This window comes from Dunckerocampus dactyliophorus, chromosome 5 (genome assembly GCF_027744805.1).
Source record: "Dunckerocampus dactyliophorus isolate RoL2022-P2 chromosome 5, RoL_Ddac_1.1, whole genome shotgun sequence".
In the NCBI taxonomy this organism is placed as follows: domain Eukaryota; kingdom Metazoa; phylum Chordata; class Actinopteri; order Syngnathiformes; family Syngnathidae; genus Dunckerocampus; species Dunckerocampus dactyliophorus.
In genome coordinates, this window is record NC_072823.1 from 22,315,417 (window position 1) to 22,339,699 (window position 24,283).

At 42.4% G+C, this 24,283-nt stretch overlaps 1 protein-coding gene across 3 annotated transcripts; it reads left to right on the forward strand.

The window, feature by feature from the left end:
• LOC129181461 (plasma membrane calcium-transporting ATPase 1-like) lies at positions 1–24,232 on the forward strand. Of its 3 annotated transcripts, XM_054776704.1 has the most exons (21): positions 1–296; positions 2,150–2,438; positions 3,858–4,055; positions 5,973–6,230; positions 6,381–6,506; positions 6,885–7,082; positions 7,209–7,226; positions 9,313–9,462; positions 9,659–9,873; positions 9,956–10,198; positions 11,635–11,876; positions 11,936–12,170; positions 13,828–14,007; positions 14,087–14,174; positions 14,508–14,614; positions 14,692–14,883; positions 14,970–15,183; positions 22,189–22,400; positions 22,469–22,576; positions 22,660–22,848; positions 23,270–24,232. In XM_054776704.1, exons 2-21 carry the CDS (start codon positions 2,243–2,245, stop codon positions 23,645–23,647), a joined length of 3,747 nt encoding a protein of 1,248 aa, XP_054632679.1. In that variant the 5' UTR covers positions 1–296; positions 2,150–2,242; the 3' UTR covers positions 23,648–24,232. The 3 variants fall into 3 exon arrangements, with proteins under 3 accessions (XP_054632679.1, XP_054632681.1, XP_054632680.1); XM_054776706.1 differs by lacking the exon at positions 7,209–7,226 and having other exon boundaries at positions 9,328–9,462; XM_054776705.1 differs by lacking the exon at positions 7,209–7,226 and having other exon boundaries at positions 2–296; positions 23,270–24,230.
• The last annotated feature ends 51 nt before the right edge of the window (positions 24,233–24,283 follow it).

Here is a 24,283-nt window from a genome sequence, read left to right on the forward strand (position 1 = left end):
CTAATTAGATTAAGCGAGGCTTTCCTCAGATAATCATTTAGCCAGCTCCTGTTTTTTCCTGCCATGGAGAGCAGCCTGCAAGCTCGCTGAAGGTCAAACTGCGTTTCTGACCAACGGGCTCCTTCGAGGACTCCACTGTGTGTCTTGTTTTTGTGTGTGTGTGTGCAAATTGGCAGCTGAGGAGCAGTGGCTAGGTTATGGGCAGTTTCGGGAGGCGTGTGTGTGACGCTGCTCAGAGTAATCAGACCACCACTAATACCTACTGCTGCTCACTGGAGGCCATGGGGGAAGTTTGCGTAAGTATCTTGTCATCATCACTGCTGCAGTTAATTGTTGTTATTATTAGTTATCGATAGTCATTGTGAATGTCATCATGGTAGCACTGCTATGTTTATTCAGACACTTGTGTCGTCTTTGGATGTGTGCTTCATGCAACTCAGTATTTTTGTATCTGGTATTATGTAGACTTAATGACAGTACTACCTATGTAAACTATATATCAAGGTCATTTGTTTTTATGAACAGGAAGCGTACTAGTTAACTCATGCTTTGTTAATGTGTATTATAAGAAGTATATTGATGTTTATGGTGCAGCTGAATTCACCATAGCATTTGTGATCAAAGCTTCCCGTTGTCCGTGTGTGTGTGTGTGTGTCGTGACTTCTGCTCAGTCCGTTTACCTTCCTCCTTCCTCCTTTTCGACCCGTCCGCTTCTCCCTCGCTCAGATTAAGGCTGGGCTGACTGATTGACACAGATTATGGCGTAAGGCACAGAGGTCACACCGCCTGCCAGGAACACACATGAAGGCTTCCATAAGAAGACCGCTTTGGTGCTCCTAAATGTCCAATAATGACGTCAAATGGATGCGTTAAACCAGAGGTGTCGAAAGTGCCGCCTGGGAGCCATTTTCGGCCAGCAGCTTGTTTTTTTTTTAGTAGCATACTGGCATACTGTGAAAATAAAATACAATTATTATTAATCAGGTGGATCTCAATAATTAAATAAAATATTTGAAAAGGTCATGTATGTCAGCAGTTGAATTCAAAAAGTGAAACTCGTATTCTTTGTTAGCATTTATTTAGAACAGGACAATCCATATTATGAACATGACATGACATGAAATATGTGAGATTATAGCCAATGCCTAATTTCCATTTCCATTTCCAAGTTGATGTTAAAATGAAAAACAAAGACATTATAAAAAAACAATAAAATATTAATATTAAAATATAAACTTCATGTCAAGGCACAGCACTTATTCTGTAGTTTCACTACACACAGAGTGAAATATTTCAAGAATGTATTGCAGATGATACCTTAAAGCTAATAAAAAAATAAAATAAAATTCCGTACCTAATAAAATTCTAAAAATTGTCAAAAAGTTCAATATTGTAAACACTTCCTCAGTCTTTAAATGGTCTCTTAATCTGAATTGAACACCTGAAATCAAATAACTTTTGTATAATATTCTAATTTATTTAGATGCACATGCATTATTAGATATTACAATAATTTGCTTTGTCATCTATAAAAGCAAGCTAAAATGAAGCATATAGCATATTATGACTTACATTAGATGGCTTTTATCATCTTTGATATTTTAGTGCACATAGTATATTACAGTATAGTGACCCTCCCATGCCCCCACTCCCACCCTTTCACTTTGTCTGTATGCGGCCCTCAGTGGAAAAGGTTTAGTCAATGTTACTGCGAGGGCCTTTGAAGATTCTTCAAGTGTTTTAGTTATTGCTTCATGAGTCAGAGTTGATACACAGCTGGTGCACTACACTGCTGATGGAAATGTCATACAACTACATGTAAAAAAATCCAAACTTTCTCTTTAACGTCCAACAAAGGTCGTTGACCTTTGAGTTGTTCGGATTTTCAAATTGTCCCATAAATAATTAGAAATAATCTGTTCCAGGGTCAAAGTGTGGCCATTACAAAATGTTTATTATGTGTACAGGCAATGTGTGAAGTCACACATCCAACATTTTAAGTGTCATACAAGTGTAAAAAGAAGTGAAGCAGTGTTATCAGTAAAAAATGTAAAACTATTTTAACAATTGAGTTACCCTATGGTGACGTTTAAGTCTTACTGCTTTGAATGCGAGTCCTCTTACAACACTTCCTACATTCTCTCCACAGACACAGAGTCCATGCCAGACCGGACCCACAACCCAGGCCAACCACTGAGGCTGCGTTCTTTCAACAAGGCCCGAGTCCCGCTCTGAAGCAGACATGGCCAACAGCTCTATTCGGGGCTCCAAACATGGCCACCGCAGCGAAGCCTATCTGGACACAGAGTTCAGCTGCTCGCTCAAGGAGCTGCGCTCGCTCATGGAGCTGCGAGGAGCCGAGGCCCAGACCAGGGTCCAGGAGTGCTATGAAGACGTGAACGGACTTTGTGCCAGACTCAGAACCTCCCCTGTTGAAGGTAATTAAGAAGGGTGTGGGACATTTAGTCTGTGAATCAATCAATCAGAGGTTGGACTGGATAGAATGTTAATTTGTCTTCATCATGTTGGACAACTGTATGTTTCAAACTTTGTGGGAACACTTTGGGGAAGACCTTTTTCGGTTACTAGTGCACAAAGCAAGGTCTATAAAGGCATGCTTGGGGGTATGTACCCAAATCAATGACCTCTCGCTTCACAAATGGACAAAAATGTCTCACAAAAACACACCAAAATCTTCCCAAGAGAGCAAAAACTCCACATGTTCCTTACTTTTTAACTTCCTGTAGTTGTTCTAATACTTTTGTCTGCATATTGTTTTCCTGGCATTTCCATGAATGACTCACAGGCTTCTCCCCCTGACATGTACTTCATTAGTAAACCAGTCCTGGACTTAGTCTGGACTCTCATCCTGCCTGAGGGATTGTTGGTCACTGCCATGGTCAAAGTCAACTGACGCCGGAAGCCTCTGTTGGTCCTGCACCGCTTGCTCACCTTCAGGAGGGAACTATAGTTTACGTAATGCATTTGAACACAGCATTTACTCCACACAGAGGTCATCTGGTAGTTTTAGGAGGATTTTCCAGTGACACGATGACAAAAAGTTACATTTAATACATTAAAATACATAAGAGCTATTTTGGACCTGGAAAAACAATTGAGTAATTAGTCCTATGGGGTAGATTGGACTATGATTGACACAAATAGGCTATTCTACTTGCGACAGTGTAGTACTCCAACATACGTTGATGTTATATTACTACTTTTCATCGACTTGTGTCCCAGATGTGGAGGACATGCATAGGAGTTGTGTCATCATGATAGACGTCTTCTAGCTTACATGTGTCCCATGACATTTCCCCACCCTCATCATTAATTCAGTGTGTGTGTGTGTGTCTGTGAGACTTGCTTGCGCTCAGTAAACACTTCCAGCGATGCCACAGGGAGCTAAAATGTCAGCAGTAGCTTGAAAAATCTATCACACCACCTTCACTTCCTTCTGGGTGGTGTCAGGTATAATGAGATCCATATCAATCCATTCATCTTCTATGCCGCTTATCATTACGAGGGTCGGGGGTATGCTGGAGCCTATCCTATTGGCCAGCCAATCGCAGGGCACATATAGGCAAACAACCATTCACTCTCACATTCATAAATATGGGCAATTTAGAGTCGCCAATGAATCTAACATGCATGTTTTTGGAAACGGGAGTACCCGGAGAAAACCCACGCATGCCCAACGGAGATTCAAACCCAGATCTTCCTGATCTCCTGACTGTGTGGCCAACATGCTAACCACTAGGCTACCATGCAGCCCATCCGTATCAATAATATTATTAATATACATAATGATACTGTAATATACCAGCACTATAATCATATTGTTAAATGTGTTGCAGGTTTAGATGGAAAGTCTGAGGACATTGACAGAAGGAAGCAAGTGTTTGGACCGAACGTCATCCCTCCCAAAAAGCCAAAAACCTTTGTGCAGTTAGTGTGGGAAGCCCTACAGGATGTGACACTCATAATCCTGGAAGTGGCTGCCATCATTTCACTTGGCCTTTCTTTCTACAGACCGCCGGACGCCGACAGACAGAGTGAGTTCAATGTGTAAAACATTTTTGATAACCTCAGAACTCAGCACAGGAAAATAATGTAGAAATAGACTCAAAAAGTATGTTTCATGAGGTTAGGAAGTGGGCATTCCTAAAAAAATTCTGCTTTTGTACCCTTGACACCTCCAATTACTGTCCATCGGAGTCCAGTAATTAGTGCTATGGAGCTTGACTTTTTCATTATTTCAGTGGGTTGTGTTTTTTATTTGTTTGAATGTCACTGAATGTGAACTGCAAACTCCCTTTATAAATTCAATTCAGTTGAATTAAATGTATTTTATTTTATTTTATTTTTAATTAATTTAGTGGGCTGTGTTTTATATTTGTCTGACTGTCACTGAATGTGAGCAGCAAACCATCGATTCTATTCTATTCTATTCTATTCTATTCTATTCTATTCTGTTAAAAATGTGCTAATATGATAAAATAAGATATCGGTTTGAAGATAACGTAAACAGTCACAAATAGAGAAGAAGTCAAAGGTGCCAAAGCAAATTATTTTTAGGGATGGCCACTTACAAACGTCAAGAAACATGCTTAGAGTGTCTATTTGTACTTTCTTTTACTGTGCTAAGTTCAGTGGTTATGAAATTAAAATGGAACTCAATTGAATTGAATTTAAAATGTATTTAATTTTTAAAAAAATGTACTCACCAATGTAGTACACATGAATGTAATGTAATGTAAAATGAATGAATGAATGAATACCTCTCAAAAGTCTGCATTATTGTCTTTGTAAAGACAGAATTTTCATCTCTTTGGATATTATCCATGAACACTTGTGACTAGGGATGCTCCGGTCAATCGGCAGTACGTGATCGACATATTCCGATAAATGCCTTTATATGCCGATCACAAAAGCCATTCACCTGTGGCTCGTACTATTGCAGCTGCAGCCTGTAGCGATTCCTGCGTGCAGTGTAGTGTCTTGGGTAGTGTCCTCCTTCCACTTTCCTTCACACTGTGCAGGCGTGCCAAAACAAAAATCTGCAGTGCGGAATTTACCTACCAAGAAATGCCATGAAAAATACATTGTGGGGGTAGCACGTTAAAAACCTTTAATTTAATCCGGCATTTGAAGGACAAACACTTGACAGAGTATGGTGAGTTTTTGAGGCTCACGGTGTTATCATCAGTCAAATGGCGGCTACTGTAACCAAAACGCTGGACAACACTCGCCTGTATGTGCGTGACAGTCAGAAGCCTAAGCAAATAACCCGAAAAATAATTAATTAGACGGATGAACAGCCTTTGTCAGCGGTGGAAGACACCGGGTTCGCAGAGTGCTCTCTCTCACTTGGTGCCCACCTATGTGCTACCTGGAAGCCCTGCTAGGGCTCCACCAATGTACCCTTATCTCACACCCTCCTCATCCTGTAAGTTTCACAAATGGTATATGTTCTCTTGAAAAAGCAAGTAAAATATGTTTTTGCCTCAATTAAGATGATTTTATGGTTCCTTTTCATATCATATTGCAAATAGCAAAGGGTGCAGTCAGGCATTCTGAGCCCCGTGAAAAAATATCATGTTGTCTCTCACCCCCTTTTTTTGTAATCAATTATTCATTTTATTAGTAATTACCTATTTTTTTGGGCCCCCTCATAAATGAATTTAAAAATTATAATCAATCTGTGTGATTGGTATTGGTATCGGCCGATTTCACTCATGGATGAATCGACAGAATTGGCAGCATAAAACCCTGATTGGAGCATCATGTGACCATACCATTGCAGTATTAGTTGAAATGGTGATTAAATGTTATTGGTAGTTTGTACAGTGTTTTAAAGGGGTCAGTCTGTGCTAATAATAATTTAAGCTGCTCATCCCATCCACTGGACAGTTATGTAGCCCAGTAAAGTAGAAATAAATTACATGAACTGAGTTGTAATGTGTGCTTAGGTTGTGGCAAGGCAGCAGGTAGCATGGGCGATGAGGACGAGGCAGAGACCGGCTGGATCGAGGGCGCCGCCATCTTGCTGTCCGTGGTCTGCGTGGTCCTGGTGACGGCCTTCAACGACTGGAGCAAGGAGAAGCAGTTCCGCGGCCTCCAGAGTCGCATCGAGCAGGAGCAGAAGTTCACCGTGGTGAGGGGGGGTCAGGTGACGCAGATCAAAGTGTCAGAGATCGTCGTCGGCGACATTGCCCAAGTCAAATATGGTGAGTTGAGGACTCGGACCACTGGTGCTGGAGGGTTTACACATAATGAATCTTCTCGAGAATGGAACCAAAGAAGAAGAGCTTGTTTCATTGTTTTTCTGCCTGCTCCATTCTGCGCAAGTAATTTTCTTCTCGTGCTCGTGCTTCCAGGTGACCTCCTCCCCGCCGATGGCATCCTTATCCAAGGCAATGACCTGAAGATCGACGAGAGCTCGCTGACAGGAGAGTCCGATCATGTCAAGAAGAGTCTGGACAAAGATCCTATGTTGCTCTCAGGTGCTTCACTCTGCTCTCTTTACATCACATTGTTAAGACACGTTCATGCCAACAGCACAGTTCTTTGTGTGTTTTCCACTGGCAAGACTGCAAAAGTTGTGAAGGCTACCAAAATAACTGATCAGTACTATAATATTTTTTGGTACCCTTCTGCTAGGTACCAAAAGGGTGGAGCTAGACACAATGCAGTGGACAAAGAAAGACACAATAGAAGATTGTATTGTAGTGAGGATCTGGATAAAGGTGCAAGTGCAGGAGTTTATTTTCAAAATTTGATGGCATCAATGGAAACATTCACCCCCTCGGCAACTAAATAAACCAGGAAGTAGTCTGCTAGATAACACAAGGACAAACAAACAATAATTTTTTCGGTGCCAGGCACCCACGTGATGGAGGGCTCGGGCAAGATGGTGGTGACGGCGGTGGGCGTCAATTCTCAGACGGGCATCATCTTCGCCCTGCTGGGCGCAGGAGAGGATGGCGAATGTGGCGATGAGGACAAGGTTGAAAAGGAGAAGAAGAAGATGAACAAGAGGAAAGAAGAGCGCAAGAAGAGGGAGAAGAAGGACAAGATAGGTAGGTTTCTTTGTCAGCGACAGCGACATGTTGTCTGCTCCCATTGTGTTTAGGCGTTGCTAATATTGTGGTTGGTTAAGATTAAGCTCATGACAAAATGAGTTACAGGTTGTTCCTCTTTTACAGCTAAAAAGGAGGAAAAAGGCAAGAAAGGCATCATTACTGCATCTGCTTCCAACTGCTTCTATCTGGCTTTAACTGCTTCTAACTCGTTTTAACTGGTTCTAACTGTAACTGGTTTTAACTGCTTGTATCTGTCTTTAACTGCCACTAACTGGTTTGCACTGCTACTAACTAGTTTTAACTGGTTCCAATTGCTTCTAACTGGTCGTAACTGCTTCTGGCTGGTTTTAACTGCTTCTAACGTCTGCTTGGTTCTGACTGGTTCTGTCTCATATCGACATTAACAGTTACTTTGTACAAGCAGAGACCGAGGCTGACTCACTTTTGTGTAATCATTCAATCAATCAATCAACGCATCAATCATTCAGAAAAAAATCTATCAATCGAGTGATTGACCAACCAACAAAGAAAAACATCAGTCAGTAAAAAAAAAAAAAAAAATCCAATAATTTACCAACTGATTAATACCTAAATTAACCAACAAATCAATCCATTGATCAACTGGTTGACACAACTAATCAACCAACCAATAGTTCTTCCATTTATCCAATTTGAACATTAAAGAACCTACTTCTCTGTTCGAAAAGAGTAGGGAATTTTTCCCGGTAAAGTAGATCACAGTTTCTATCTTACAAGCTCTACTCCCTAATTAAATTGATAGATTACACTCCCGAGAAACAGGTTTTGTCATTAATAACTTCACATATTAAGGTCCAGACACTTACATGACACTTTGTGTTGATAGTGTCGTTAAACTTTAATCAATCAATCAATCAATCAATCAATCCATTTTTCCATCCTATCGTTCAGGTAATCGCCAGTCAGTCAGGTAACCAATAGATAAAAATAACTGATCTAATGACAGATCACCAAATCAATAAGCGACCTGATTGACTTATTGAACCACCTAATCGACCATCCATCCATCCATCCATCCATCCATCAATCATCCAAATAATTAAAAAAATAATTAACTTGTTTGACCTCTTGAAACAGCCGATCAACCAACCGATCAATCAATTGATAAAGTAGTTGATAAAGTCATCAAACAGCTGCCCTTCCAGTCAGTCAGCCAACAAATGCTAAATTGATTGTATCGATTGACCAGCCAGTCGACGAAATCAATGAAGTAATCAGTTAATGAATAATAGTAGTAGTAGCAGTTATCAGAACAGTCGTCGACCAATAAATCACGGCGTCAACCAAAAATCAATCAATGCATTGATAAATCAACAAACCAACAAATAAAAACACTGTGAAAAAAAACATCAGTCAGTGAACTGATCAAACCACCAATCAACCACTATGAATCCGTCACTCAAATGACTCCTGAGAATTCCTCCCAGGTGACTGTGGAGACCTCCATTGTGCTCGTGGTCCTCACATGGCACCACTCACCCCACCAGACCCCCTCCTCTCTGGGCGGAGCAGCAGCAGAAGGTGCTCCTGACTCTGTTGATGCTGATTAGAAGCAAGCAGATTAACCTTCTTAAGCTCGCCAGCTTCTTTCTTTTCCTCCCTGCTGCTTCTGCCTTCATGTCCACTAATAACCTCGTTACTGATCTGGGATCAGCGTGCGCGCACACACACATGGTCTCCACTGTCAGTTGGTGGTTTGACCTGTTCATTGTCATTTACCAGGGGAAGCAAAGGATTGCTCGGTTAATTTGATGCTTGATTGTTTGCATTCTGCTGCGACTCACACACACTTGGAAGTGTAATGGAATTGGACACACGCACACGCACACGCACACACACCAGCTTGTCCTGTCACATTCTGTTAGCATGCCTTGCCCACTTCATTAGGTACACAATCTAATGAGATCCATTGCAAATCTGCACTGACAGCTGTTTCTAATGTATTGACCCTAAGTAGCGAAACTGTTACATACAGCTGTATGCTCAGTATGATGAGGTAAAATCACAACAATGAACCCATTGTTGTGTTGTCTTCATATGAAAAATCAGCATTATTGTCTTTGTATTGGAGTGTGTGCTTAATGAAGTTCAAGTGTCAGCTGCACTGGTATAACACCTGTCTGCAATGTGAAGTCCAAACGCAATCACATTGTGGACGGTGAATGATATAAAACATTTCATCTGATAGTTGACGTATTCAAAGATGGCGCCACCGTGGAGCTGCAGCCCCTCAACAAGGATGTGGAGCATGAGAAGAAGAAAAACAACCCTCGAAAGAAGGAGAAGTCTGTCCTCCAGGGGAAGCTCACCAAACTGGCCGTGCAGATCGGCAAAGCAGGTACAAACTGACGTCTCAAAGATCTCATCTATCTGCATCAAAGTCGATAGGGGGATGTTTAGAGATAGCATGTGATTGACTTTTTTTCTGCTCATTTCTGACCACTCTCAGCAAAGATGTGAATACAGTAACATGTCTCACTCCTGAGCTACTTCCACACACATTAAGAAGTGGGCCTCATGTCCTTCACCGCCAGGTCTCTTCATGTCGGCACTCACAGTCCTCATCCTCATCACCCGCTTCCTGATCGATACCTTCTGGATTCAGGGTGTTCTCTGGACCAGCGACTGTGTGCCCATCTACGTTCAGTTCCTCGTCAAGTTCTTCATCATTGGCGTGACGGTGCTTGTGGTGGCCGTGCCTGAAGGTTTGCCTCTGGCCGTCACCATCTCCCTGGCCTACTCTGTCAAGGTGTGCTCCCCCCCATGTGTCTTTTAAAACCTCCTGGAACCACCATGGCCTACTCTGAGACTGACATTCTCTTCTGTGTTAGAAAATGATGAAGGACAACAACCTGGTCCGCCACCTGGACGCCTGCGAGACCATGGGCAATGCCACGGCCATTTGCTCGGACAAGACGGGCACGCTCACGATGAACCGCATGACGGTGGTGCAGACCTACATCAACGGCTGCTACTACAAGAAGGTGCCCGAGCCCAGTGTCATCCCCGCCAAGGTTCTGGACCTGCTGGTTCTGGGGATTGGGGTCAACTGCGCCTACACCACAAAGATTATGGTGAGATATAAAAATAGCCGTCCATTCAGGACACTGTGTGTGTTTTTAGGGCTAAGTTGATGTTGGAAAAATGCCACAGCGGCTCAGAGAGATTCTGTCTGATCGTCACCTCCTGAAGTGAAGTCCAACACTGATTAGACGAAATGTTTGGGGACTGAAGTCGTTTGGTTCTGTCCTGACCATCAATGTGTTGCGCCCTCTTTCCACTAAGCAGTTCCCTATGGTTCAGTTCAGTTCAATATTTTGTAGCATTACCTTCATAAGGATTGCCAAAAAATAGAATCAGAACATAAGATGTGCACAAAGCAAGGTCAGGATTTACCGCATTGAACAAAGCTGGACTGAATTCTGTTCAACATGCATGTCACAAAATTCTGTAGGACTAAAAAGGCAATGGGCCCCAGTCACAAACGTTCTTACGAACAAATTTGTTCTTAAGTCCTCCTTATGTTAAGTTCTTACAGAGATTATGGTATTCATGAATATTGTATATTATATTAATATAATATTATATCCATCCATTTTCTATACCGCTTCCCCTCATTAGGGTCGCGGGGGCATGCTGGAGCCTATCCCAGCTGACTTTGAGCGACAGGCGGGGTACACCCTGGACTGGTCGCCAGCCAATCGCAGGGCACATATAGACAAACAACCATTCACACTCACATTCATACTTATGGACAATTTAGAGTCTCCAGTTAACCTAACATGCATGTTTTTGGACTGTGGGAGGAAGCCGGAGTACCTGGAGAAAACCCACGGGGGTTTTCTACGGTTTCCCACGGGGAGAACATGCAAACTCCACAGAGAAATGCCCAAGGGAGAATCGACCCAAGGTCTTCCCGATCTCCAGGCTGTTACTGTGTTGGCCAACGTGCTAACCACTAGACCACCGTGCGGCCCTAATATTATATTATTATATTAATATAATATAATTTTTTTCAATTCTCATTCATTTCTTTAAACGTTTTAGATATGGTTATGAGTGTTGAGGTAATCTTGTCGAGTGTGTCAGTTATCCTCTCCTGATTGTCCAACACTGCTTCCCAAATCAAGTGTGGAGGGGCACGGGGCTGAGTACGCGTGGAGGTACTGCTGCAGGAGGGTTCGGTTTCTGCCGCAGGTTGGCTCTGCGAGACTTTATCTGTGAATAAATCAAGCCATTATTGCGGCCCTCAGTCCAATATTAGGAAGGATTTGGATCTCTCACGCACACAAAAATTCCTGCCTTTAGGACAGTAGTAGAGTTCAAGCAAGGGGCGCAGCTTGACACAGTGCACAGAAAGTGGTCAGTTCTAGAATGGGACGCAGATGTCCTCCATTGTTGTCCTTTGTTTACTTTATGAAGTCTTGCTAATTACCTAACTAATCCCACCTACACATCCAAGTGGACCGGATCGATTGGTGAAACTAACCTGCTAACGCCACCCCTTCAGCCTCCCGACAAAGAGGGCGGTCTGCCTCGCCAGGTGGGCAACAAAACAGAATGTGCCTTACTGGGACTCACCGTGGACCTACGGCGGGACTACCAGAGCGTCCGCAATGACATCCCGGAGGAGAAGCTCTTTAAGGTGTACACCTTCAACTCGGTGAGGAAATCCATGAGCACTGTGCTGAGGAATCACGACGGGAGCTACAGAATGTTCAGCAAGGGCGCCTCTGAGATCCTGCTCAGAAAGTAAGACCACCACAATGCCCCCTTTACTCTGCCCTTGTTTACCTGTTCGGTCATTCCAGATGCTGCAAGATCCTGATGGAAAATGGTGCAGCCAAAGCCTTTAAACCTCTCGACAGAGAGAAGCTGATGAACACAGTGATAGAGCCCATGGCGTCCGAGGGCCTGAGGACCATCTGCCTCGCCTACAAAGACTTCACCGCCACTGACGAGCCGGATTGGGATAATGAGAGCGACATCCTTGCTGGGCTCACCTGCATTGCCGTGGTTGGCATTGAGGATCCTGTACGACCTGAGGTACAGTATGTCGACGCCTTTACACGAAAACACACCATTTCCACTGTCCATTCCTTGTTTATGCTAGCGACTACCCCACCAGACGGGGTGGTGTGAGACTCATGAAGCAAGCAGGGTACATGCTGTGGATGCTAATACTGTATATACTGTAATTATATACAGTGGATCCCCGCAAATTCGAAAATTTTTGATCAGATTTTTTCGTTTTTTTCTTTAAAAGTCGTCCGAAAGTCGGCTTAAAACATGTCATTCACCCTAAGTGTGCAATACATTATAAATAATATACTGTAGGTCAAATGTATTACTGTTCAAAAGCCCACATTTTTAAAATTTTTGTCTTTACTCTTCACTGATAATGTTTGTTTGTGAAGTGTTGAGATTTTGCACTTTGATCGACGGTCCTTGAATGCAAAAGTGTGATACGCAAAAGTGAAATTCCTCTACTGGATAACTTCTACACCGTGATGCTGATTCCATCTGTTCATTGATCATCTTACATTATCTTTCATTAGTGGGGAGTAACTATACATTTTATCATTTCAAATGTGTTGAAAAATTGTGTGAGGCATATTGAAGAGAGATGAGGGAAGGTTCCTGAGCTGAATTTTATCTAATACAGTAATACCTCAGTTTTCGTTATTAATTTGTTCCAAAATAACGAAAACAGAAATCGAGGCAATTTTTCCCATAGGAAATCATGTAAATTCACTTAATCCATTCCAGACACCAAAAAATAACAACAAAAAAACATTTTATAGATAACAATTATAGTTTTACATGCAGTAAACAATGTAATGTAATTATAATTGACAAATGAATGGAACTTATTGTTGATGCTGATTTCATACTTTTGGAAAAGTCTTTTTAAAAAGTCGTTTTGGCGTCTGTTGGTTTGGTTGTATGAATTTCTAGACACCGAATGTAAGATGACACTCAGCTTTTTTCTACACTTTTTTCCTACATACTATCTTACATTTGGGTCAATATGGTAGTTCTCAGTCTTTCTGTGTTGTCTTCCTCTTGAGAGGTGAGTGTCACTTGTTTCTAGTTTCCTCGTGTGTATCTTTTCAGAGAAAATGTCACTTTTCTCGGTTTTCTCCAGTCTGCCTTTCATCTTTACAATCATATGACGAGAGCACGGCAACTAAATTTGTTCCGGCAGATTTTGGAAAATTTGGGGTCAAAATCAACCCTGAGTGTAAAAAAACAAGGTCTGGTTGTTTGAGGCTCACTTTGCAAAGATAGGTGCAGGAATGACAAGATTGAAGAGCTGGCAGAATGTCGCTACTTAATGAACTAAAAAAGTTGGACTTCAAACCACCATTGCATGACGGCGCATTCTTATATTTATACTACTTCAAAGAGTGAGACGTTTTACGTTATTTTAATTGTATTATACAGTGGTTAACTTCTTTTTACACTCATGAGTGTTCAAATGTGACTAATAGATGGCCATAGTTTGATCCTGGAACAGATAAATCCACACATACACACACACGCACACACACGCACACACACACCCACACACACACACACACACACACACACAATACGTGATTTACATATTGTAACAATAACATATAGTCCATACATTCGTAGAGTGTGGAAGTTTTTTTGAATGTTCAATGCTTTGTCCATCGTCCTGTGCTGCCTTCAGGTGCCTGATGCCATCAAGAAGTGTCAGCGTGCGGGCATCACCGTGCGCATGGTGACCGGGGACAACATCAACACGGCGCGGGCCATCGCCACCAAATGTGGCATCCTGCAGCCCGGCGACGACTTCCTGTGTCTGGAAGGCAAAGAGTTCAACCGACGCATCCGCAACGAGCTGGGGGAGGTCAGAGTGGCAGCTGTCAATCAAACCTGTCCACACGGGGTGGATAAAATCAATGTTTATGTCTCTTTGTTTGGTGCAGATTGAACAGGAACGTATCGATAAGATCTGGCCTAAACTAAGAGTCCTTGCCAGATCGTCTCCAACGGACAAACACACTCTGGTCAAAGGTCAGACACACTTCAAGCTCTTATCCAGCAAGGACACATAGAAGCGATGAGGGTCAATATGGACCCTGAATGAATCATTATGTGGCTGTAGGACCACATGAGCCCTCCCAGCTAATCAGCAAGGAAAGTAAATATAAGGATAAACAAAAATATTTGGTAAAATGTCACAAAAGTAACGACAGAAGTGACTTAGAAATATTTAAAAGGGCCGTTGATTGTGTAGTGGTTCATATACAAGTAGCTGACTTCTGTAGAGCTGATGTGGGATCAGTTTCCGTTCAATGCCTCATTGTTGTGCCCAAGACAGAAAATGAAAGACATTTGTGTCCTCAGGCATCATCGACAGCACCGTGTTGGACCGGCGGCAGGTCGTCGCGGTAACGGGAGATGGCACAAATGATGGCCCTGCCCTCAAGAAAGCGGATGTTGGCTTTGCAATGGTAATTACCATCAACACAACATGTGTCCATTCAAACTGTTAAAAGCTGTTAAAAATACTCGTTTCTTCATTCTGTAGGGCATCGCCGGGACGGATGTGGCCAAAGAGGCGTCAGACATCATCCTGACAGACGACAACTTCAGCAGCATCGTGAAGGCCGTCATGTGGGGAAGGAACGTCTACGACAGCATCTCCAAGTTCTTGCAGTTCCAGCTCACCGTCAACGTGGTAGCCGTTATCGTGGCCTTCACGGGCGCCTGCATCACGCAAGTCAGGACCACCTGGATCACACTGTCCCCGCCCTTCTTTGCTCCTAGTCGATCCCTGAGCTCATGGTCTCCCTTTGCCCCCCTCAGGACTCACCCCTGAAAGCGGTGCAGATGTTGTGGGTCAACCTGATCATGGACACCTTCGCCTCCCTGGCGCTCGCCACCGAGCCGCCCACTGAGGCGCTGCTGTTCAGAAGCCCGTACGGACGCAGCAAGCCGCTCATCTCACGCACCATGATGAAGAACATCCTGGGCCATGCCGTCTACCAGCTGATTGTCATCTTCACGCTGCTCTTTGTGGGTCAGTGAACGCACCATACACATCACAGCAATTGAGTTTTTCGAAGGCAGAATTTAGTTGTTCAATCAATTGGTCATGCTCACATAGCAGAGAAAAAACAGGCAGAACTGGAAATTGGGAAAAAAAATTGACACAAACACCAAGGAAATGGCTCAAAAGATGCAATGTAAGGACTATGATCAAATGAAATCATAATTGCGACAGTGGCTCAGGAGGCACAATAGGTCGTCCAGTAACTAGAAGGCTGGTGGTTTGAATTAGAGCCAGACAGGTTAACGGATTATGACGGGGCGGATCTAGCTTTTTTGAAAAGGGGGGGTGTGGCCGAGGCGCTGGAAATGGAGCGGGGGCTCTGGAGGCCCTCCCCCAGAAATTTTTTTAAAATTAGACCTCATTTCCTGCAATCTGGTGATATCTGAGGCCAATTTAATGTCCTTAATTTTAAGAGTTTGTTGTTATTTTTATCCTTGGAATATATCGTTTAAGCCAAAACATTCTATTTAAAAAATTACCGGTACTAGGAGAAACCCATTTTAGCTCAATTTCCTGAAATATTTTCCAATTTGAAGCAGCTGTAAATTCCGAGGATTTGAGTATAATTTTATGTCACTGGGGATCACTTTTCTGGTTCATTTTCATTGAGAATACACAACAATTTTCCTTACAGTCATGATGACAGAACCTTTATTTTGCACCTCCACCTGAATAGCCATGTACAACACACGTTCAATGTCCAATGTAAATGATCAGCCTGACAGTGGGTTCAGGAATAGCATGCGTCTCGGTTGCATTCTGGCATATGCGTCCACCACGCGCCCATAATTCAGATGCATGTCAGATGCATGTCCCTATGGACATACATCAGAATCAGGCAAAAAAAATCGTGGGTGCCTCAAAACGGGGGGGTGTACACCCCCCACACCCCCCTTTAAATCCACGCCTGTCGGTGAATATGTAACCGATATATTAACTTTTTTTGCTGCGTGGAGATTCTGTCGCTCCGTTCCTGTGTGTCTCTGTGCTGCACCCTGCCGGAGTACCTGGCCCCTCCCCCTCACACACAAACACAGAGACCAGTGAGGTGCAGCTCTCCCTGTCTCACTCGCTCAGCTGCAGCAGAGACAACAAGAGAAACGGCTAAACAAAGTACATTTTTTCACACCACGGTAAGCTGTGACTTTGTAAAACAATATAACACATATAATAAACACATGGGCCGCACAGTGGTCTAGTGGTTAGATTGTTGGCCTCACAGTCTGGAGATCGGGAAGATCTGGGTTCGATTCTCCCTTGGGTATTTCTGTGTGGAGTTTGCATGTTCTCCCCGTGCGTGTGCGGGTTTTCTCTGGGTACTCCAGTTTCCTCCCACATTCCAAAAACATGCATGTTAGGTAAATTGGAGACTCTAAATTGTCCATAGGTATGAATGTGAGTGTTTGTGGTTGTTTGTCTATATGTGCCCTGCGATTGGCTGGCGACCAGTCCAGGGTGTACCCTGCCTGTTGCTCGAAGTCAGCACCCGCTCCAGCATGCACCCGCGAGCTTAATTAGGAGAAGCGGCATAGAAAATGGATGGAAGGATAATAAACACGCTGTCGGGGCTCATCGAGGAGAACTGTAAGTTTTTTTTACACAAGTTTTAGAGAGCGTATAACAGCATTTTAACGTCATGTAAGTTGCATCTCTGTGAGATAAGCAAAGATAGATGCAACTGTTAATCCACATGCCCACCATTACCTAATATAATGGCCACCATTAATATAGGACTACTTACTACACGGCGTCCCACTTCACTTCATACTTCCATGCAGGATTTACAGGGGCTCATACATTCACAAATGAATGTCTTCATTTGAATAATTTTGAAAATGTTCCAAGCAATGTATTTAGTTGTAATATTATATACTCCATGTTTTCAAAGCAGCTACATTGTTACATAAAAGTTGCAAGTTTTGATTATTTCTTATTTGGTTTGTAGTGTCTGTGTGGCGTATCAGCATTGGCCCCAAAAATCCCATATTGGTTGGGCTCTAGTACGAACCCACCTTCCTCCATCCCAGTCACTGCTGTTGTGCCCTTGGGCAAAACACTTCACCCCTACACACTGGTGTAAAAATGTGAATGAATGCTTGGTGGTCGTCAAAGAGGCCGTTGGCGTGAATTGACAGCCGCGTTTCCGTCAGTCTACCCCAAGGCAGCTGGGGATACAAATGTAGATTACCACCACCAGTGTGTGCCCGTGGAGTGAGCACTAGAAAAATCCAATCAATTATTATTATTAATTAAGATTACGAATAATTTTATTTTTAATATATTATTTTAAATATGTGATAATTATAAGATATTGAATATTCAACTGGTAATACAACTATTTATATTACTACATAATACTGTAATAGTAACAATTGTTTTATTTTACTGTTCAATCTCAACTCTGTATATAAAATGTGCAAAAAAGACATCTGAATTAAATTATTAATTTCGGTCGCTTGTACACGCAATCTTGTCCTTTCCGTCACTACCCAAAGCTCATGACCATAGGCGAGGACAGGAATGTAGATCGTAGATAAGCTTTGCCTTTCGGTTCAGATCCTGTTATCTGCATGGGGGACTACAGATGGAAAATAGCGGTTGTGCTGTAATCTGCCATATTTACATCTTGCAGGTGTCCATTAATATGCATTTTCCTTAATTCATAAATCCAAAAATAAATTTAAAAAAAGTTTATCACTGCCTCTAATAATAGTCATGATTGTTGCTGTTTTTACATTTATTTTTCAGTTGAACTCTGTACTAAGTATTATGTAACCCGCCCTGCTTCACACTGCCCGCTCCAGGGCTCGGACACAGGACCTTTTCAATGGGAGGAGAGAGCGCTGACCACACGGTCAACTGTCGACCGCGTGTTGAGCGCAGCTCAGGTTTGGGAAGGAGTGAGGTTTACCAACGTACGCTTGCACAACCTCACAGGCTGGCATCCGTTACAATTACATGTGTGAAAATAATCTCAATTTAATTATATTGCGATTATGATTATAGTATTATTAATGTTATATTTAATGCATAATTTTAAAATATTTCATAATATTCCATTTTACAGTGATAATATTCAACTGGTAGTAGAATTTATATTTCTGCCCAATGATAGTGATAACTGTTACTGTTTTTTAGACTTATTTGGCTGTTGAATTACAACTCTATATTGAGGATAATGAATGAATGAAAAAATATATATGAATATATGAATGAATATGAATATGAATATATATATAATATATGAATATGAATGAAAAAAGTTAACTGGTAATTAGGGTTGGGCATTGTTTGAATTTGAACTATTCTGGTTCCGATTCTTCGTTTTGATTCCGGTTCCTAAGGATTCTTGATTCTGATGCCTTTTAGAGGCAGTGTCATAAAGGTGTGCAATTAATTGTTAAATGAGGGTGCTAACCAGAGTTCTTTTGGATGCAGTGTCTGAACTTCTCCATGAATTGTTTAATGATATAAACTTTTTATCAACTTTAGTATGAATTTCTTACAGGGCTATTTTCAACCTGCATATAAATATCAAAAATTCAACTTGAATATAAATGTTTTAAAGTTTCTTTCACAAAATGTTTACTTTTGAAAAGTAGTATACTTTATTTGTTGCCTCAATGTTGGCTGGTAAGCTATTTCAATTATGAAACCCTTATTTTGTGAGCACAGGTAAACGGGATATACCCCAAACAGCTAGCATCCTGAAACCCTGGGTTACATTGTCATGAGATAGACGTCATTTATTGTTTGACTTCCCTGATTCTTGCTTGGAGCAAGGGTGTCAAACTCAATCGCACAGGGGGCCAGAACTCAACTACTATTTCTACTTTAGGTTGTAGGCCGAACTGGACATTACCAGACCTACCCCACAACTTTGTACACTAGGTTCTCTACTTACGAACATCCGATTTGCAAACATTCGGAGATACGAACGCAAGTTGACTGGTCTATATTTTCATGTATTTTGCCTTGTAGTAACTCCATATTTATACTGCTACATGCTTGACCAGTAGAGGGCACTGTGACACTGCTAATGGGACCACCAGGAGAGGAAGACGAGAGAGAGTGGAAGGCTAAATTGTAGCTGTACGATACAACCCAGCAGAGCTGGTAAATAAATTTATGAAGAGTTACTAGGCCTGCTTATTCTACACCACCCACAGAACACTACCTCTTTTAAAAGAGAACGACCACGACGATTTGTCCTTTTTTTCAATAACTCCTCCTCCAACTCCACCACAATGACGTATGCTTGATCACTCCTCTTCAAAGGTAAATAACATTTATCATTACGTATTATTATATCACTTTTATTATTGTTGTTTTTTTTTCATTAATTATCCTCGTTTAATATTACTACTACATCCAAACTCATATTTACATACATACACATATACTGTATATGTATACACGTACATGTAGTACCTATATCATTGGTAATATTACCTTTTGTTCGACTTACGAAACAAATCGACTTGTGAACGGTTGTCTGGGACCAATTGTGTTCATAAGTTGGGAACCTAGTGTATCTGTATTATTTCTCTTGAAATTTCCAACACTTGTATATTTCTGCAGATGGAAAGTATTAAAAACCTTAAAACCTTCTTGTCCTTTTAACCAACATAACTGGTGAATGAAGCACACTCATATGCATCGTCTGTGCACACAGATGCTCGTTTGAAGTTGCCATCATGACAGGATATGCCCAATAATCCAGGCTGAAAAAATAGTTGTTAGCATGGTCAGATTTTCAGAAAATGTCTCATTAGCACTGACGAATAGATAAGTAAGCAGCCTACACACTTTTTATCTCGGTTCCCTGCACACGCAATGCCGGGATTGGAACATGCCGATATAAAGCACCCTTGTGGTTGCATTATGTCAGGTTGAGATGTGAATGTGTTTTTATGAGGACATACTTTTTTTTTAAACTTCACTCATGTGGATGGACATTTTTTTACGTCGGAGTTCGGAAAATGTAAAAACATTTTTTCGTGTCCGTTCATTCCTGCTTGAAATGTCTACTTTCTTTTCTGCTTTATACGACTACGGTTGTTTTGGCAAAGTCGTTCGTTTCAATAAAGTGATTGTTGATCGAGAACCTCTTCTTCATTCTCTCAGCGTCCGTGCAAAACCTACAGTATTTTATATCAACACAAAAACATCACAATCCGCAAGATGTGTCACCCAGAAGAGTTTGCAGCTGTGGAATGCATAGATTATGCATTTCCCAGCATGCTTTACTGTAGTTAAAATGATCACTTTTGACTGTCTTGTGCCTCTTTGTGTTATTTTGGGTGTAATACGTAGTTTAAGTGCTGCCATTTTTAGCCGAGTACAGTTACATTGTTTTGTTTTGACTTTTCGTCTGAATCTATCCTATTAAGCATGATTGTGAATTTCACGCAATACAATATTGTTTCCACTTTTAAAATGAAAATGCCAGAAATGTAGTTTATGCCGGAGGAATCACTTAATTATGCAGATCGCTGTCAGCACTTGGTTTGATAAGGGCAGCGAGGCGGGCCAACTCAATGCTATTTTCCAAGCAGTCCCACGGGCTGGATGAAATTGCAACACGGGCCATATTTGGCCTGGGTTGCCACTTATGGCTTAGAGGAAGTCCGACGTAGCGCATCAAAGCCGAGGTACTGTGTTGTTTCTACACCATGAATGTGTGAACATTAATCATGTTGATCGTGCACCCTCCCTTGCATGGAGGATCGTGGGAGGCTCGTGCACCCTCCCTTGCATGATATCCTTGTGTTGGTCCCGGTTCCCATCGATGCTCGAGAAGCCCAGCCCTACTGGTAATACAACTATTTATATTACTACTAGGGAGGCTCCGATCAGGTTTTTATGCTGCCGATACCGATCATCCGAGTGAAATTGTCCGACACCACTCCCAATCACGTAGATTAAGTGTACATTTTTCAATAAAAAACATAAAAACATTAATTTTGAAAGCTAATATCAACACAAAAAAGCGAATATGTTTGTTTTACCAGAGAATTAAGTAAATGCTGGTATCTACGACTCACATTTTTTATTTCAGAATGCATTTCTTTCTAGTGTTCTCACATTATTAACTGAGAACCTGAATGAAAAGCAGGCTTGCAGGTGCCCGCATGTCGTCGTGGGCGACTCCCTGGGATCCCCTTGGGCTATATTATATGAAATGGGAACCATAAAATTTAGAAAAACACATATTTGACTTAGTTTTTCAAAATCACTGGCGAAACTTAGCCGATCAGACGCCTTCTTTAAGGAGACTTTGGATGGAAGAGCTTGGTTTGATGGTTTGATGGTGCTCCAGCAGGACCTTAGGCAGTCGGAAAACCCGGTTTCCTCCACCGCCGCCGCCGACCGGCCATCCAGTCCAACGAATCCAACCACTGTTTGGGCTGTCACGGGCGCGTGTCCCTCGTTTTGGGTGATTAGCCGCCGCTGATATGCTGATACCGTGCTTTTTCACTGAAATCAACCGATACTGATCAGCGGCCAATCGATTGGAGCGCCGAATTACTACATAAAAATAGTGAGAATTGTTAAATTGTTTTATTGTGCTGTTCAATCACAACAAACTGCAAAAAAATCTCAATTAAATCATATAACCATTATTATTATTATTATGAATGTTATATTTAATACGTAATTGTGAAATATTTCTTAATATTTACTTTGATAATGATAAAATATGTAAGCTTCAACTAGTAGTAGTAGTAGTATTTACAGTATATTACTGCCGAATGATAGTAATAATTGGTACTGTTTTTTACATTTATTTTGCTGTTGAATTACAACTCTGTATCAAATATTCAATTCAATATGAATGAAAAAACATCATATGCTGGGTCTGGTGGGGCAGGACCACACATGGCCCCTCTGCAAAATTGATCAGATGCGCTCTTGCATGTCATAAAAGTCCTGTAATAAAATAATGAACAATCATGTTGCGTCTTGCAGGTGAGATGCTGTTCGACATCGACTGCGGCAGGGACGCGCCGCTGCACGCCCCGCCCTCCGAGCACTACACCATCATCTTCAACACCTTCGTCCTCATGCAGCTGTTCAACGAGCTTAACGCACGCAAGATTCACGGCGAGAGGAATGTCTTTGAGGGCGTCTTCAACAACCCCATCTTCTGCGCCATCGTGCTAGGGACCTTCCTTATTCAGGTATCACCGGCGGGGGGCAGGGCCAAGTTGACAGGAATAAAATAAGTGATGTTGTGGCGTCCTTCCAGGTGCTCATTGTGCAATTTGGAGGCAAGCCCTTTAGCTGCGTGAGTCTGAGCACAGAGCAGTGGCTGTGGTGCGTCTTCCTGGGCTTCGGCAGCCTCCTGTGGGGACAGGTGAGACCCCTCCCCTCTGCCCCTCTAAACCTGGGCACCTACGCTCTCTGCTTCACTGACCTTTTACCTTTGACCCCTCTCAGCTGGTGTCGAGCGTCCCCACCAGCTGGCTGAAGTTCCTGAAGACAGCGGGTCACGGCACCAAGCAGGAGGAGATCCCCGAGGATGAGCTGGAGGAGATGCAGGACCTGGATGAAATTGACCATGCGGAGATGGAGCTGAGGAGGGGTCAGGTGCTGTGGTGTCGCGGCCTCCAGCGCATACAGACTCAGGTGCGGATCTTCATCACCTTTCACGGCAACAGGCTCAGAATTTGTCAGATCCCTGTCTACACGATACGGGCTCATCAACAGGCTCATTCTATCCATCCATCCATCCATCCATCCATCCATTCGCAGGTCATGTCTGTAAGCAGTGCATTTTTGCCGAGGAGCCTCCCATGGATAGCATCGCATATGCCGCTATTTCCGTGTTTTTTATGTGTGTAGGCAAAGATTTTAGGTCACATTAAGACACTTTAATCATATTGTACTGAGCAGCCAGACCCTTTCATATGTCACTGTAAGCTCTGTTTCCTGTTCTATGGTCATCGTTACATTTTTCCTATTTGCCATCACAAGTAACCTGTGGTTGAATCATAACAACACAAAAACTAAATTTTACTTTTGAAATCTTCCTGGATCCTCCCTCCAGATCCGTGTGGTGAATGCCTTCAGGGACAGCGTGTCCCCGTACGAAAACCTGGAAACGCCAAAGTCCCGCAGCTCCATCCACAACTTCATGACTCACCCGGAGTTCCGAATCGACGACTCAGAGACTCAGATCCCGCTCATTGACGAGCTGGAGAGCGAGGATGACGCACCCACCAAGCGCAACTCCATCATTGTCCCGCAGCCGCTCGCCTCTGGACCTCCCATCCACGCCTCGCGGGGCCAGAACAACAGCGCAGCGGAGCGCCCCCTGCCACCGCTGAAGGACAGTTCTAGGGCCGCTGGTCTGAGCTCCGCCAACTCTGCGGGGGTGCCGCCTTGTCCAGGAAGCCCCCTGCACAGCCTAGAGACATCACTCTGACGCCCCGCCCCCTGTATGACCATTTCCTGTGACATCCCAGGATGTGTTTAAACATTTTAAGGACCGACTCAACCGGAAACCCTTCCAGGCTCCAACATGGCGGCGACCTCATGCAGACATTCCCTCTTCACATTAATAGACATGAACTCTGCAGTTGTTGTTTAGCACAAGAATGTTTGTCAGGTGGTCAATAACCAATAATCACGTCCTCATGTGTACACATGGTCAAACATAGACTTAGATTGGTAAATCGATGGAGATGTGAATTTGTGTTTGTAGACTCGTGGAAGTTCATTTTTGGTGTTTTTGTAAAAAAAAGAAGAAAAAAAAGAAAAATATTTGTTTGTAGGTCGTGTTTTCTAAATGAAAACATGCAAAAAAAATGTGTTTGATAGATGACACACAAATGTGTCATTCCAATAACAACAGTCAGGATTATATTTATTTACCAATGCACAGTGTTGGGAATTCATGGGAAACATTATTTCCTTTTATATATCAAATATAAAATGCCCTTAAATATAGCTACAATTACATTTGAATATTACACAATATTTTCTTCTCTGTATATTTTTTATTCATTCAATATTTGTTTTTAATAAATAGTTTTCTCTGCTTTAAAACAATGGATTTTTC

Bases quoted from the DNA above. Each gene is read 5' to 3' on its own strand.
- LOC129181461 (XM_054776704.1), top strand. From the start codon at position 2,243: ATGGCCAACAGCTCTATTCGGGGCTCCAAACATGGCCACCGCAGCGAA. The intron at 4,056-5,972 runs GTGAGTTCAATG...ATGTGTGCTTAG, and splicing joins GCCGGACGCCGACAGACAGA to GTTGTGGCAAGGCAGCAGGT. The intron at 12,171-13,827 runs GTACAGTATGTC...TGCTGCCTTCAG, and splicing joins AGGATCCTGTACGACCTGAG to GTGCCTGATGCCATCAAGAA.